A 13,585-nucleotide genomic window follows, 5' to 3' on the forward strand; every position below is an offset into this window, starting at 1 on the left:
TGGGCAAGGGGAGGAAGGCGCTTGCGGATCTGTTGATCTAATAGGTGCAACACAAGCCCCCACCGTGCTGACTTCTTGCAGACAGCAGTGTTGTCCCTGCTCTGCAATTCCCCACCTCCTCTTGGTGCTGATGTTCTGGGCAGCAACCTTTCCTCTCCCCAAGCGCAGGAGGGAGGCAAAAGCACATCTACCTGCACTGCTGTCTGTTTGTTATGACCACAAAAAATAGATGATACCTTAGTGCTGCTGCTTCTGTTTACATAAACGCTCCTCCACCAGTAATCCCGTTGGCCATTTGTCAAAAAACAAGGCAAGAACTACAACACAGTTTAAAAAAACAAACTTCATTATTAGTTTCTGTCAAAATAATTTGCATTTATATACAAATAGAGCAACTATTATAAACTTGGAAGATTTTCATTTAATAATGTGAAGCGCATTAGTACCTGGTTTCCTCAGCTTGCACCGTGCTAGGCACTTTAAAAACACAGTTCATATCCTTCATGTGTTTTGACCTAAACTTACAGCCAGTTCTAAATGCTGCATCTACCAGAAATCGTTTGCAAACAGCAAGTACTTTGTACAGCAAAATCAAACCACAACAAAGCCACTCCTGACGGGTACGTGCTTGTTCTTGTTTGGACCGACACAATGCCACTGCAGAACTGGCTTGCGTTGTTGCCACCTTACAAGTGCCAGCAGACGTGTGCATTGAAGAAGGGAAAGCGAAGGCACGCACCCCTTCTTCATTTGCTTTACTTTTTCCAGGCAGTTTTGTGCGAAATAGTTAATTTCATAAAGCCTTACATAACTGCATAATGAAGAGGCAAGGAGGACAATGTAATCTTTGTGCTGAAATCCTTTACATCAGTGTTTTCTTAATCTCTCTACAAACACTCATTATGTTGTGGACCCACTGATTATTGTAAAACTCAGCTCGCTTCTCCAACAAGTTGGCAGCAACTTGGGCACCTCAAGGGAGGAGAGTTAAGTGCTTTTATTTACTGGCCAGTGTCTAAACTAGCTGGGAAAAGGTAATGATCTTTAATTGTCAAAATCAGCCTTGGTAGTTCAGGACAGAAGTGTAAGAGGTGGCTATAGTTATTAGCTGTGTAAATATTCATTCCCCCTGTCCTGGATAAACAGCACTGTTTTCACCAGTGACAGTCTCCTGGGTAGCGTAAACTCTCCTTTACCTTATTTGAACCCTCTTTCAAACTTCTTGGTGATCATGATACATAGCTTGGAAACAATGCTGTCATTCAAACAAAAAGGATCTACAATAGTATCATGATGTGGTACTAATTTTTTTGGTGGAGTGCCACTGAGAAGCTCTGAAGAGTACTCTCTTCATGTGATGGATATTAATCGCTGTAAGCAGAGAATTAATTATACAGCATATACTATGTCCGTCTTCATTTTTATCCTATGCAGTGTGCATGTGAAGTCAGTTCCCATGTTATAGTTGCTTTCCTAGAGTTTTCCGTCTGTAAATGTCAACCACTTTATTTTGATTTCTCTACCTAATCTGTTTTGGGGGAAGAGAGTCAGGTACAACCTACCTGTACTTTCAGGGATCAGAACAGTATTGGCTGTCAAACTCCCTCTGAAAAAAACACATGGAAGGGGTCCTTAACATGGTGTTATCTTTACACTTCTGCTGTGCTGTGCATCCCAAAAGCTAATACTCTGGATAATTTCTACTTAAAGATCTCAAGCAAAAAGGTGAAGAGTCAATGTAGAAACTGATTTCTAAGTTTGGCAGTCTCACCAGTTTGCACTGTGGCCCTGGGCAAGTCACTTGTCCTCTCTGTTAATTTCTCTCTCTGTGCAACAGGGAGGATAATATCTATTATGGAAGGAGGTTCTTAACAGCATTTGTAAAGTGCTTTGAAGATGAGAAGTGCTGTTCAAGTGCTTATAAATTACGCTGCATTCACTGCAAGATGATCAGATGCATGATTCAGATTTGGTCACCTCATTTCAGTGTTGTTAAAAAAACAATCAAAGATCCACTGAAAAGAAATGCTATTACAGCCTTTCACTAGAAGAAACATTTAAGCTAAGTACAGCCAACTTAACTAGAAAACAAGTATCTATGGGACAAAAAATAGAGGTGTCTATCTGCAGTCCCTAATATATGGAAAACAATAAAAATAAATGTGCAATATGGCCTCTGCAAAATGTAGCCATAGGCATAACTTCCCACTCTGCAAGCTGGAAATTTTCTAAGTATGACAGTTCTGTGTGAAAATCCATTTTAAGAACTAAGTCACAGGCAAGGTCCACACATCATACATTAAACTTACTTACACGAACGGTCTCTGCTAACTGCAGAGCAGTGAGTCTACTTAAAGCAGGTGCAAGTACTGCCTCCAGTTTAGTTGCTTTCTGAAAAAACTACCATTTAGTTTAGTAATTTTAGACAGCTTTGGGGTCTTCACCATTAAGACAGGCCTTTTAAGATGTACACAGTGGACCGCATCCTCAGCTGGCATGAGCTCCACTGGCTTCAGCAGAATTGCCAGCACCCTCTGAGTTGATAAGCTTATCTCTGTCGCCCTGCTTAGAATGATACAAGATGGATCACAATACACAGCTGACATTCTCAAACTTGAGAAAGGGTAAGTGTAAAGAGAGTATCATCCTATCTTATTTTTTTTCTTCATGCTGAAAGCAGCATTAAAATCTCCATTGCCAGCCTATTTGCATAGTGAAGTATAAGAGCTAGCTTTATTCAAGTGCTAAATAAGAGACTGGATAAAGAGTGCTACCAATTTAGTGCTTATTGCTGCAGGGCCACTTTGAGATTGCATCTGCAACTGTTGTGTTATCTCTATGGTCTCTGTATGACATAATGGTCTCTGCCACTGCACGTCAGGTTAGAAAACCCAGGTAGGTGAATCCTTTGTTCAACTATCAGTGCTCTCTATGCTGGATACTTCTTCAGGTACAAGCAGAGCCAAGTCCTCCCCATTCCAGCTTGTGCACAGAAGCCAGCTGTAAGACACAGATAAGACGGGTATCTTTAGCTGAGATAGTTAAGTATAGCATGCTGATACAGCACCAACAAACACATCCGCTAGCTCTGTTACAGCCATCTTCTGTGGCACAAAGCTGTCGACTGCTCTCAAATAGTAACACTGCATGACACTCTAAAAGGTTTTAGAGAAAGCTTGTTCAAAGGGTGGGATATCCGGGACACTAATGACAGAAGGAAAAGAAAAATGACTTCCAAAAATTTATGGTGATGATGGACTACAGTCCTGATTGTAGGATGGACTAATTGATGGCAAATATCTGTCGCCTTTTGCAGAGGGTAGAGTGCTTTTTTAACAGAAACTTTCTCTGCCATACAACAGTGAACTAAACTAAAACTAATATTCAATAAACCAGAAGTATTTACTGGGCCTTTGTTAATCTAACTGAATTCCTCACTTTTTTATTACTTTACTGAAAAGTACTCTCCACACTCAGCACAAGACCTACTTGCTTCAATTCCCTCAGGTCTGAGACCCATCACTACCTTAGTCTTAAGTTATGACTAGTGCAGCTTCTCTGAATAGACTGTGTAAAACACTGTAGTCAGGCATGCACAGACTTGAAATTATGTGAAATGTTATATATCTACAGCATTATCACTGCCTATTTAAAACTTAAAATGCAGCTGATATAGAGATAAAAGGTGACTGAGGTAAAGTCTAAGCATTAGAAAAAAGATAGAAGTCTCCAGCAAGAGTACCACCCTCTTAAGAAAAACAGCTTTCCCCCCCCCCGAATATAAATGTTTCTAATAAAAAGTGATCCTTCTGTCATTTAGATCGATGTTCCAGCACCCTAAAACCCCACAATTTATATTGGAAATAATGTAAAGTAAACTTTGCTTTTGTGAATAGTCATGAGTAATGACCTTTCACTGTCAGTATTACTAGGTGGTCACTAGATATGATTAGATGCAAATGCTACAGATGCATATTTTTTAAACATGTCTAGAGGTTTATTCATATGGGCCTTAAAGTTAGTGCAGATCTTTTACAGATTTTGATGGTACTGGGTCAAAAGGTACCCATGACCATAGGCTGGGACAGATAATTTTCCATTAAATTCACTGCATGATTGGTCATGTTTACAACCCTCATTAGCATCTAGAAGAGCTCAGACTGCAAAACTAAGCTCATGCCTTTCAAGTGATCTGCTACTTTTGTACTTTGTCAAAGGCTTTCCTCAGGGACACGTGTAAAGGTCTCAAACCAAGGGAAGGCACACACTTGCAGTCAAGGGTACGGTGTATCCCACTACTAGTACATTCAGGGCAGATTTCAGTTTGGGGGAATTAGATGACAAGTTCACAGCATGGGGCTGAGGGGAGGTAGCTGGAGCAGGGTCAGAATGGGAAATCTCCAGCAAAGGTGTAGGGGGGTAGGTGTTGAAGAGAGAAGAAATGTGAAACTAGAGCTACTAGAGCACACTAGAAAGTACTCAAGTTTGAGAACTACTGCACTAAACCATTCAGCTTCAACTCATGTCAAAACAGAAATTACTGGCAAAGCAGTCAGAAGCACCCTCCTGATCTGTACTTACCATAGCACAGCCAGTGGAATTAGACAAAGGCCTGCCGATAGGAGGAAGCTAAAGCCTGAAAACCATGCAACAGTAGCTGCATAGAGAATATTAAAAACTGAAAGTGAAATAGTGCCGGTCACAACTTCTAAACAGGCGATACAAGCAAACACAGCACCTGCCAAAAACAAATGGATCAATTACAAACAAAACAAAATAAAATCAAAACGCCTTCAAAGTACTGAAGTTTTAAAATTTGTTTTGAAAGATCTATCTATCTATCTACAGTTTTTAGCAAGTATGCAATTAACAAGCACCCGAGTACCGTATGTCATTGCTATGGAATTGTCTTTCTGCAAAAGACTCAGTTTTTAAATGAAATAAAACAAAACAAAACAAAAAAACACTTTGCTGATGGAAACTATTTTTCTTTGCTACTATTCTGTCACTGTACCTGTTTTCTTGAATCTGCTTATCACATGAAGTTCAAACTGTTCATCCTCACTAACCATGTTCTGCACATCTCCATCCTTCACCCCTTCCAATTCTCCTCTCGATTCTCACTCTTCCTTTTCTTGTTTCTCCCTTCTCTAATCTTCACTCTTACATGTGGAAAAGGCTCTGATCCCACAAAGACTGCTGGTTCAGCACATAACCATCTCCTTCCCATTTTTGAAAGAAAAGAAACAACATTTTTTGCACTGAACTACCCATTGGGGTGGCAGTCTATCCCATCACTGTCCTGTTGAACATATTTTCCCAAGCCACATTCATATTCATGGGACCATAAACAAAATCACAATAGGTAAGCAGAAAAGGATGACAAGAGGCAACCTGATTCCTGCATCAAACTACTCAAGTAGCCAAACTCTGAAGAATGCCAAGAAACTGCAAGAACAGAGGTGTATGTTAGCATAGTTAAGTACAAAGAGATCTTTGGTTTAGTGTATAAATAATGTCTTTAAAAAAATAAAACCAAACAACTCAGGAGAATGCTTCTAGAAAGTATATGCTCCCCAAAAGCAAAATATGGGATAGTAGAGCCACATTTTGAGGCCTGACATGCTTTTTTCTGTGTTCCATAAGGAAAGGACTTTGAGAAGTAGTTATCTTATATCTTTTGGGACATGTTTAAGTAGCCACAGGCACCCGTGAAGCCGGGTACATAGCTCAAGATCCAAGTCTAATTGTTTTCAAGTGCTTTGAAGGTTGACCGCCTACTGCTTACCTTTCTAAATTATTAAGTGTGACATTGACTAAATAACAGAAATAGATCTTTCTCTGCATGTCATAATCTTGTGAATGCAGAAGCACTTCTGAAATCACATCTGTATAGAACCTGAGCATTCCTCTGCTTTAAGTTCCCCATGGTTTTTATTTTTAGAGCAGATCTCCTTTGAAGGTTGAAACTTGCAGCAGTTTCTAAACACAATGTTTTCTATATTAAATTCAGAATAAAAACTATTAATATCATGACACAGGGTCATATTATATGGAACTTGAAAGAAAAGCAGTCTTGAAATACCAATACATATCTGTTTGTTTAAAGGTAATCTTGGTGCATCTCTGTTCTGACATATCATATTATTGTATTGTTTAAAAACAAATTCTACTCACCCTGTTCACCAGTGAGAACCACTTTCGACAGCATGGATCGGAGAACAGGAATAGGCATAAAGCAGAGCAAAGATGGCACTCTTACTGTAAAGCAAGGAATCAGTCATGAGACACTGAAGTAATAAAAATCCAGGGTTTTACAAATACATTGCAAATGAATTAGTCATATACTTTTGAATGCTCAGTTCCCCATATAGTAAAAGGCAATAGAAAAGTCAAACTAGAAGTGCACTGAGACACAATTATCTAAGCACAGAGAAATTAATAAATCCAATATGTCTGTATGGCACTAAAACCAAATAATAAGCAAGAAATTCTGTTCTCTCTCCACACACTTCATCTTTTAATTAACTCCTACATCAATCTAACCAACCTTGTGTATTTTACCTCTCTATGGCCCTTTCAAGATGGTATGTCCGCTATCTACTAACTGCACTCACTACAGATAACATAGCAGTATTTTCATATATATTGTTGACCATGGAACAACTGATTCGGAACTCACCTAAAAACATGAGCAGGGTAGTTTTAGCGAAGGCAGCCATGACCATTCCTCCAATGTAAGAAAATATCCCGATAAAGACAATATAAATGTCTTTGAGACATTTAGAAAATAAGTAAACTCCTAAAAAACTGGTCAGAGAAACAGAAGTGAATGCAGCTGCTCCATATCCAATGTATACTTCATTCCAGCAGAGTGGCTCATCCAGTTCATACAGTGTAAAAAGCGAACTCCCGCCAACCATAGTAAACAAATAAGTCATAAATGTAAAAAGTAACACAATTATCAAAATTCTCTTTTTATAAGGGGCAGTTTTAAAAAGCATGTACACTCCAGAAAATGTCTCTCTAAGAAGTTCTTTACAGGATACTGGTGCCTCGTGCTGGAATTCAGACATGCCTACTGTATCTTCCAGAAAAAATATAATATAGATAATATTAATGACATGAAGCAGAGATGCTGTCACAAATGTCCATGTAAAGCCTATTCCTCTTAGAAAGTAGCCAGATGACAGTCCTGCCAATCCAGATACAACTCCAAAAATCAAATCCACCACAGCTATTCGCGTTGTTTTCTGCTTCTCATCGTGACACACATCTGCTATAAAAGCAAAGCCTCCTCCAAGGAAAGTTGCCATACTCCCAAACAGTCCAGTAACAAATGCAACCGCAAATAGGATAGAGAGGGACAAGGAAAAATACGCTATTACAGTGAGGCAAATATCAGCAATCAAAGCTCCCGTTGATGGTAAAACTAAAGACGTTTTGCGTCCCTGGCGATCCCCATTAGCTACAATGACAAAGGCAACTATAAGGCTGGGAACTGCCCCAGTTAAGTCCAACTGCATATTAAAAATAGAGGCTTTTTCTTGAACTTCCTGTGAAGAGAAAAGAAAAATAATTGTAGATATTATAATACATTGTAAAAAAAATATATACATATAATCTATGATAATATTACATAATGATTAGTATGCAATATAATGTATAGCACAGGGCATGTTTATAGATTATAAATTCTATTATTATAAAACATGATCATACATTATCATTTTATAAGATTATATGACATTATATTACGCTATAATAAAATACATTACTGTATGTTTATAAGAATGCATTATATTACAGTAATCACTAATGCAAAGGGATTGCATATTCAAAGACTTGCACTTTTGTAATTTTAACTTTCATATTCCTCAAACATCCCCTGTTACATTTTAAGCCAGAACTTACTTCTTAAAATACAGTCTTACTAGTACTCTTGACAGAGAAGTTTCAATGGAGACAAGAGAACCCTTCTTTTGAACATGCATTTACAAAGAGCTGGTGCTTATACGCCAAGTATTTCCTTCAGTACAGTGTATGGCAAAAGGACACTGGGCCTATTTTAATCTCTTGGAAATCAGTAGTAAAACAGTCTTCCATTGAGGAACACACCCTATGCTCCCTACTCACAGGAGATCATTTTTCCTCCCAAATAATCCTACTGAGAGGGTTACAAGAAACAATTCACTGACTAGCACATTGTGCAAGTAAACAGATCAGTATTTGCTCTGACATCCCAATGTACAATGTTAATAATAATAATAACAACAATAAAAATGTGAAACACAGCATTAAAAATTATACTGACTCACAGATATGTGAACTAACTGATTTTTAAAACACTGGAAAGCTCTGAGTTCAGAAACTGCCCAAATCAGTGACGTCTCCATAGATACACTACAGCAGGTATTCACATAAGGAGCAGCAGCTAATGCTACGACAATAAACTGTAAACACCCATTATGGGAAAAATTTCTGAGTTCTTTTTAACAGAAGTATAAAAATCAAACGTAGCTGAAAAACAACACTCAGGTTAATAGAACATGAATGGCTGTGGAAAAAAAGAACTAAAGAAAAGCCAATTAAAAAAAAAGACTATCTTGTTATGAAGCCAGCTGCTAAATGACAGTCAACAAGCTAATTCAGATCTTGCATTTAATATATTGATGCAGGCTAGACAGACAGCAGCCGTGACAGCCCTTTCAAAGACAACCACCTGATCAGACAGGAGAGCAGCAGGGGAAAAGGAAATAACTTCATTCAACCCTTTATAAGATAAACTTTCAGATGCAGAGACTGAAGTCACACTGAAAGTTCTCTTCAAGTTTCCTGAGGTATCACACTGACTTGGGCAGGGGTTGCACTCTTCAATCAGTAGCAGGCACAGCTGTGTAAGTCTTCCCAAGCCATTCTCAGCCTATATTCAAGCCATCTATAGTCCACGTTTCAGGTGTTTCCTCTGTAGCGAACATAATCCCCACTGAGTAGTAACCAAAAGATGAAAAAACCCTAGAATTTCCAGGAATGTACTTTGGGCAATTTTAAAAGCTGCTGAATGCTTTATAAATTCATGTTTATACTTACAGGCAAAGACCATGAGTTTCTAGTTCAATCTCTTCCTTTGTTTACAAGATAGCAAGTTTTACTGCAAGAGGAAAATTCAACTGATCCTGAGGCCCTCAAGGAAAGCCCTCAAGATCCCCAGCACTCTGGAGTTTTTTCTCTCTTCCCTTGTGGTGTCTGACTACCTTAGGATTCATGATGTCCTGTCCACTGGCCAGCACTGTTGTCACCCTGGAAGGGTCAAAACCATGAAGACTGAACAAACTGAGATGGAAAATTATATTCTGACCTTTAACTCCTCCCCTGCTGACAAAGAGAACTCTATGTAGTTGCAGGCATTGCTTCTTTACTGCGATTATCATGTTCAAAGACATGAGCATCAAAGAAATTCTAATACATTAGAAATAAAACTAAATGTTATTATATATCATCTTAACCCACATTAACCATACAATACAAATATTATTGCCGAACCATAATGAAGTGTAAAACTGAAGGAATAAAACAGCAAAGACTTGGGTTTCATTGTTTTGGAAGTAGTTGCACAACATAAAGAACACAGCTACACATCCAGATACCGCAAATAACCATAACCTTGCTGACATAAATGACTTGCTCTCTACTGACAAGAAGACTAAAAGACAGAAGTACAGGAAAACTCCATTTAGAGTGTAAGGCACTCAACTGCCTACTTTATGTTTTTATAAAGTCAAAGGAAAGGAACATAGAAAATGATAGGTCAAACCTTCAGCTGCTTTAAAATCATGTAACTCTATTAAATAATCAATGGAACTACATAAATTTGAAGAGAAAGGTCTAGTTTTTTAATCTGCAAATTCACTCTACTCTGAAAAAATACTCATGGTGGACACAAAGAGTTCTTAAAATCACAGATTTAAAAATTAGAAGAATGACAATGAAGCAGCAATTCACTTATATAAGGATTAAATTAAGAGAGAAGTGTAGCACCTGAGGCTGAACAATGTACAGGACATGATAAACTGACAGGCTCATAAAATTAAAAAATATTATTGAGTAGCAAAGGAAAATGCATGGATTGGATAATAAATAACCTGGATAACAAATAATGTTTAATGATTAATAATATAGCTCTTTCTGAGCTAAAAAACCCCCCATTATCCAAGTCAGTGATTGGAATGCTTCAGCTTGTATTCAAATTACCTTTGAACTCATTTCATTATAAAATGACTAATTTCCTTCAAATTGTAAGAAATAATTAATCTAAATGCTGCAAAGACTATCTATATTCTACTTTTTTTGCAGGCTCCAAGTGATTTTTGCATTCAATTTCCTTTTACATTTTGCTTTGAAACAGGTGAGATTAGTATAAAGCTTCTCCATTCTCAGAATGGAAGGACTTACTTAATCATCTATTCAGCTAAATCAACTATTAAGGGAAGTGTTCTTCTAAAAGTTAATGCCAAACAGGGCCTGTTGGGAACACTCCTGACAGGAGGTTTTTGGTTTGGTTTTTTTTTTTACAATAATTTGTAACAAATTTTGTTACACACATTTACAACATCTGTAAACATAAGTCAGTTAGGATGGTCTTGGAAAACCCAGAACACCTACTTCACATACCCTCAGCAAAGGGCTTGGGACTGAGTTACTAGATCTACTCTTTGGCCCACACACAAGACTATTACTCAGCACAGAGACCGGGTTCCACTGAAATTAATGGGTGTTTAGAGCATTTTACATTCTTATACTATGGTAACAAGTGTGGTATCAGAATGCAAGCAAGACATCCAGACAAGAGGATAATTGTTCAAAAGCTCATGCCCTGCTGGCGATCACTGAAATGGAGGGAATGGAAATTTGGCAGGAAAGGGAAACAAGGAAGTTCTGTTGGCCATTATTCAACTACTGTCTTGAAGGGTTCATGTTCTCAAATATCAAGCTAATAATACTTTGTAACCTTTGTGCCAAAAAACCTGTAATATGTGAATTCACCACCACATCAGAGACGCTATCTGAACTCCAGCTGAAATTAAGCACTCTGCTTCAGTGTTTTGCAAAAAGAAATATGAAGTCTTATATCCTGACTCATAGGTGATCGCAATGTGAAAATCGGGTTGAATTTGGGGGGGGTTCTAGCAAATGCAAAGCGCAGAAATGTTTGTGAAATGTAGGTTTCTTGATGGGCTCTGCGATTAGAACTGTATGAACCATATATGGTTTTCTTAGAGTTGCTCCTTCTATACGACAAAATGCCTCCACACAGCACCAAACAAGGAGCTAATTCTAAACAAAACACTTTGGGGGAGTGACATACAAGCATTACTCAGACAATAATTGGTTATTATCTCCAAATCAATTCCAATGGGTAGCATACATTACCTTCCTCAGCTGATGGGTTAGCCCAGAAGGCATGCTGGACTACGATTCTATTGACCTTTTTTACCTTCACATTCTTTCTACTAAGACTGGCTTCTGTCACGTGAGGAAGAACCTACTCCACACTAAAAATCCTGAATTATTTCTTTGATCATCTTCAATGGAAGCACGTACCATTAAAAAATTTATTTTATAAACAACAAATGAGGCAGATAAGCACAGGTGATTAGTCTTGTGCATACACAGCACATCGGAGATGCAAATCTGGGACGTGAGCAAAAATTTTCAAGTGCCACCTTTTCAGCAGCATAGGGGAATGCCAGCTGACTGTTTCCATAACTCCATCTTCCATGTAATTTACAGTCTGAGTCATCTACTCTTCTGACCCTACAGTGGTTTCGTGTTCCACTTGATCCAACCTAACTGCCAGCTGTTGTTGCCAAGAATGGTTCTATTGTACCTCTTCTGGAAATGTGTTCCCTCTGGCATCCCCATATTAGATACAGCAATCCCATGGCCACAGAGTGTGTCAGAGCAGTGCACTGCTTCAGAAAAAAACAACACTTAAAAAGCAACAAACACAAAAAAAGAGACGAGCATTCTGTTGAATCAGTGCCCCAGTCAAATCCAAACCGTAACCTCCAACTGCGGAATTGCGAGATACAACACGTGTGGGGGGAGCAACAGGGGGAGAAGGGAACGGAAAATGGGAGTATGATCATCTCTTCTGCTGGCAGCCCATAGTTAGCTCTGCTTAAGTGTAGCATTAAAACTGCATTAGAAGTGCAACAGAAGAGATTCCAATCAACAACTAGCTATCCAGCATGCTGAACTATGAAAAAGTGCTAAAAAATGTAATTGACCACGGGATGCTGTCATCTTGACGCCTTTGTATTTCAGCAAGGCAGACTAGCACTCTGAATGGTAAACCATCAATTACATTTGACCGTGCAATTTTTTTTCACATTTTAAAATTAGAAAATGTTTTATTTCAATCTCCCCCACCCTTCATTCTTGTAATTCCTCGGAAATAAATGTACTCTAAACTAGATCCTATTCCTGAAAACTACAGGACATTTGCTAAACTCTGCATAGTTACAAAGAACGCTAGAAGTCAGAAGGACAACTGATGGCTGGTGACCACATGCACAACCGTTACCGGCACTTCAGCGGTACCCGCTGTAATCTCAGCCCAACGCCAGTTTGGGCCCAATCCTCCAAGACGGTTTCCAGCTCCCGCTAAAATACGAATTTATCTCAGCACCTTCCCGGAGCCAAACCTTTGCCCCTAAAGCACTACAGCGACCTACAGCGCAGCACAGGAGCAATGAGACAGCAGGTTACAGAACTACGGCTCTTCCATATGTAAAAGGTTAAGTAACGTTATAGAAAAGGAGAGACAGCACCTCCTGGCTGCAAGTTTATTTACAATTATCACTCCCCCCCCCCCCCCCCAACGCCCTTACCTTCTGCTTGATGTAAGCCGGGCTACTTTTATTCTGCTCGCAGACGCTGGCGTTGCTGTCGCTGACGAAAGTGGAGTTGTACTCCCCCTCCCACAGCCGCCGGTAGATGAACTGCTGCACCAGCGGGCTGGTCAAGGAGGACGCGAACATGTAGATGAAAATGACGGGCTCCACGCACAAAACCTTCCTCATGTCTGGCTGTGCCCCCGCGGCCGCTGCTCCCTCCCGCCGCCCGCTCTCCTCCGCCCCGGCCCGGCCCCCGGCGGAGGTCGCGCAATGCCGGCCGTGCGTGACAGCGGGAGGCGGGACGAGGCCGCCGCGTCCCTCAGCGGGGGAGTCCCGGCGTCCCGCCCGGCCGGCCGTGTCCCGCCCAGCGCTGAGGGGACGAAGCCGGGCGCCGCCATCTCGCCCCGCTCTCCCTCAGCCCCTGGCGGCCCCCGGGCCCGTGGCCTGGCCGGGCCGAGGAGGAGGGAACGGCCGGCTCGGCGGGACGAGGGGACGCGGCCTCCTCCGCGGCCTGCGGGCAGCCGTCGGCCCAGGGCGGGAGAACGGTCCCCCCCCGCGGTGTTCGTACGCACAAACAATTTGTGTGGCGTTGCTGCTAGAAATGGGGACAAATCAGCAGTTTCCTGATTTCACCCCCGAGCAGCAGCCTGCCAAACGGTATCGGAGGGTTTGTTTTGGCCGGTTGC

The 13,585-nt window shown here is 40.3% G+C and overlaps 1 protein-coding gene across 1 annotated transcript; it reads right to left on the reverse strand.

The window, feature by feature from the left end:
* Window positions 1-326: 326 nt before the first annotated feature.
* SLC46A3 (solute carrier family 46 member 3) lies at window positions 327-13,297 on the reverse strand. The gene is given in 6 exon segments (XM_052812280.1): window positions 327-3,000; window positions 4,582-4,738; window positions 6,178-6,261; window positions 6,683-7,556; window positions 12,894-13,207; window positions 13,210-13,297. Coding segments are annotated over 6 exon segments (1,605 nt in total). The 3' UTR covers window positions 327-2,912.
* Between the last annotated feature and the right edge of the window lie 288 nt (window positions 13,298-13,585).

This window comes from Harpia harpyja, chromosome 17, assembly GCF_026419915.1.
Source record: "Harpia harpyja isolate bHarHar1 chromosome 17, bHarHar1 primary haplotype, whole genome shotgun sequence".
Classification (NCBI taxonomy): domain Eukaryota; kingdom Metazoa; phylum Chordata; class Aves; order Accipitriformes; family Accipitridae; genus Harpia; species Harpia harpyja.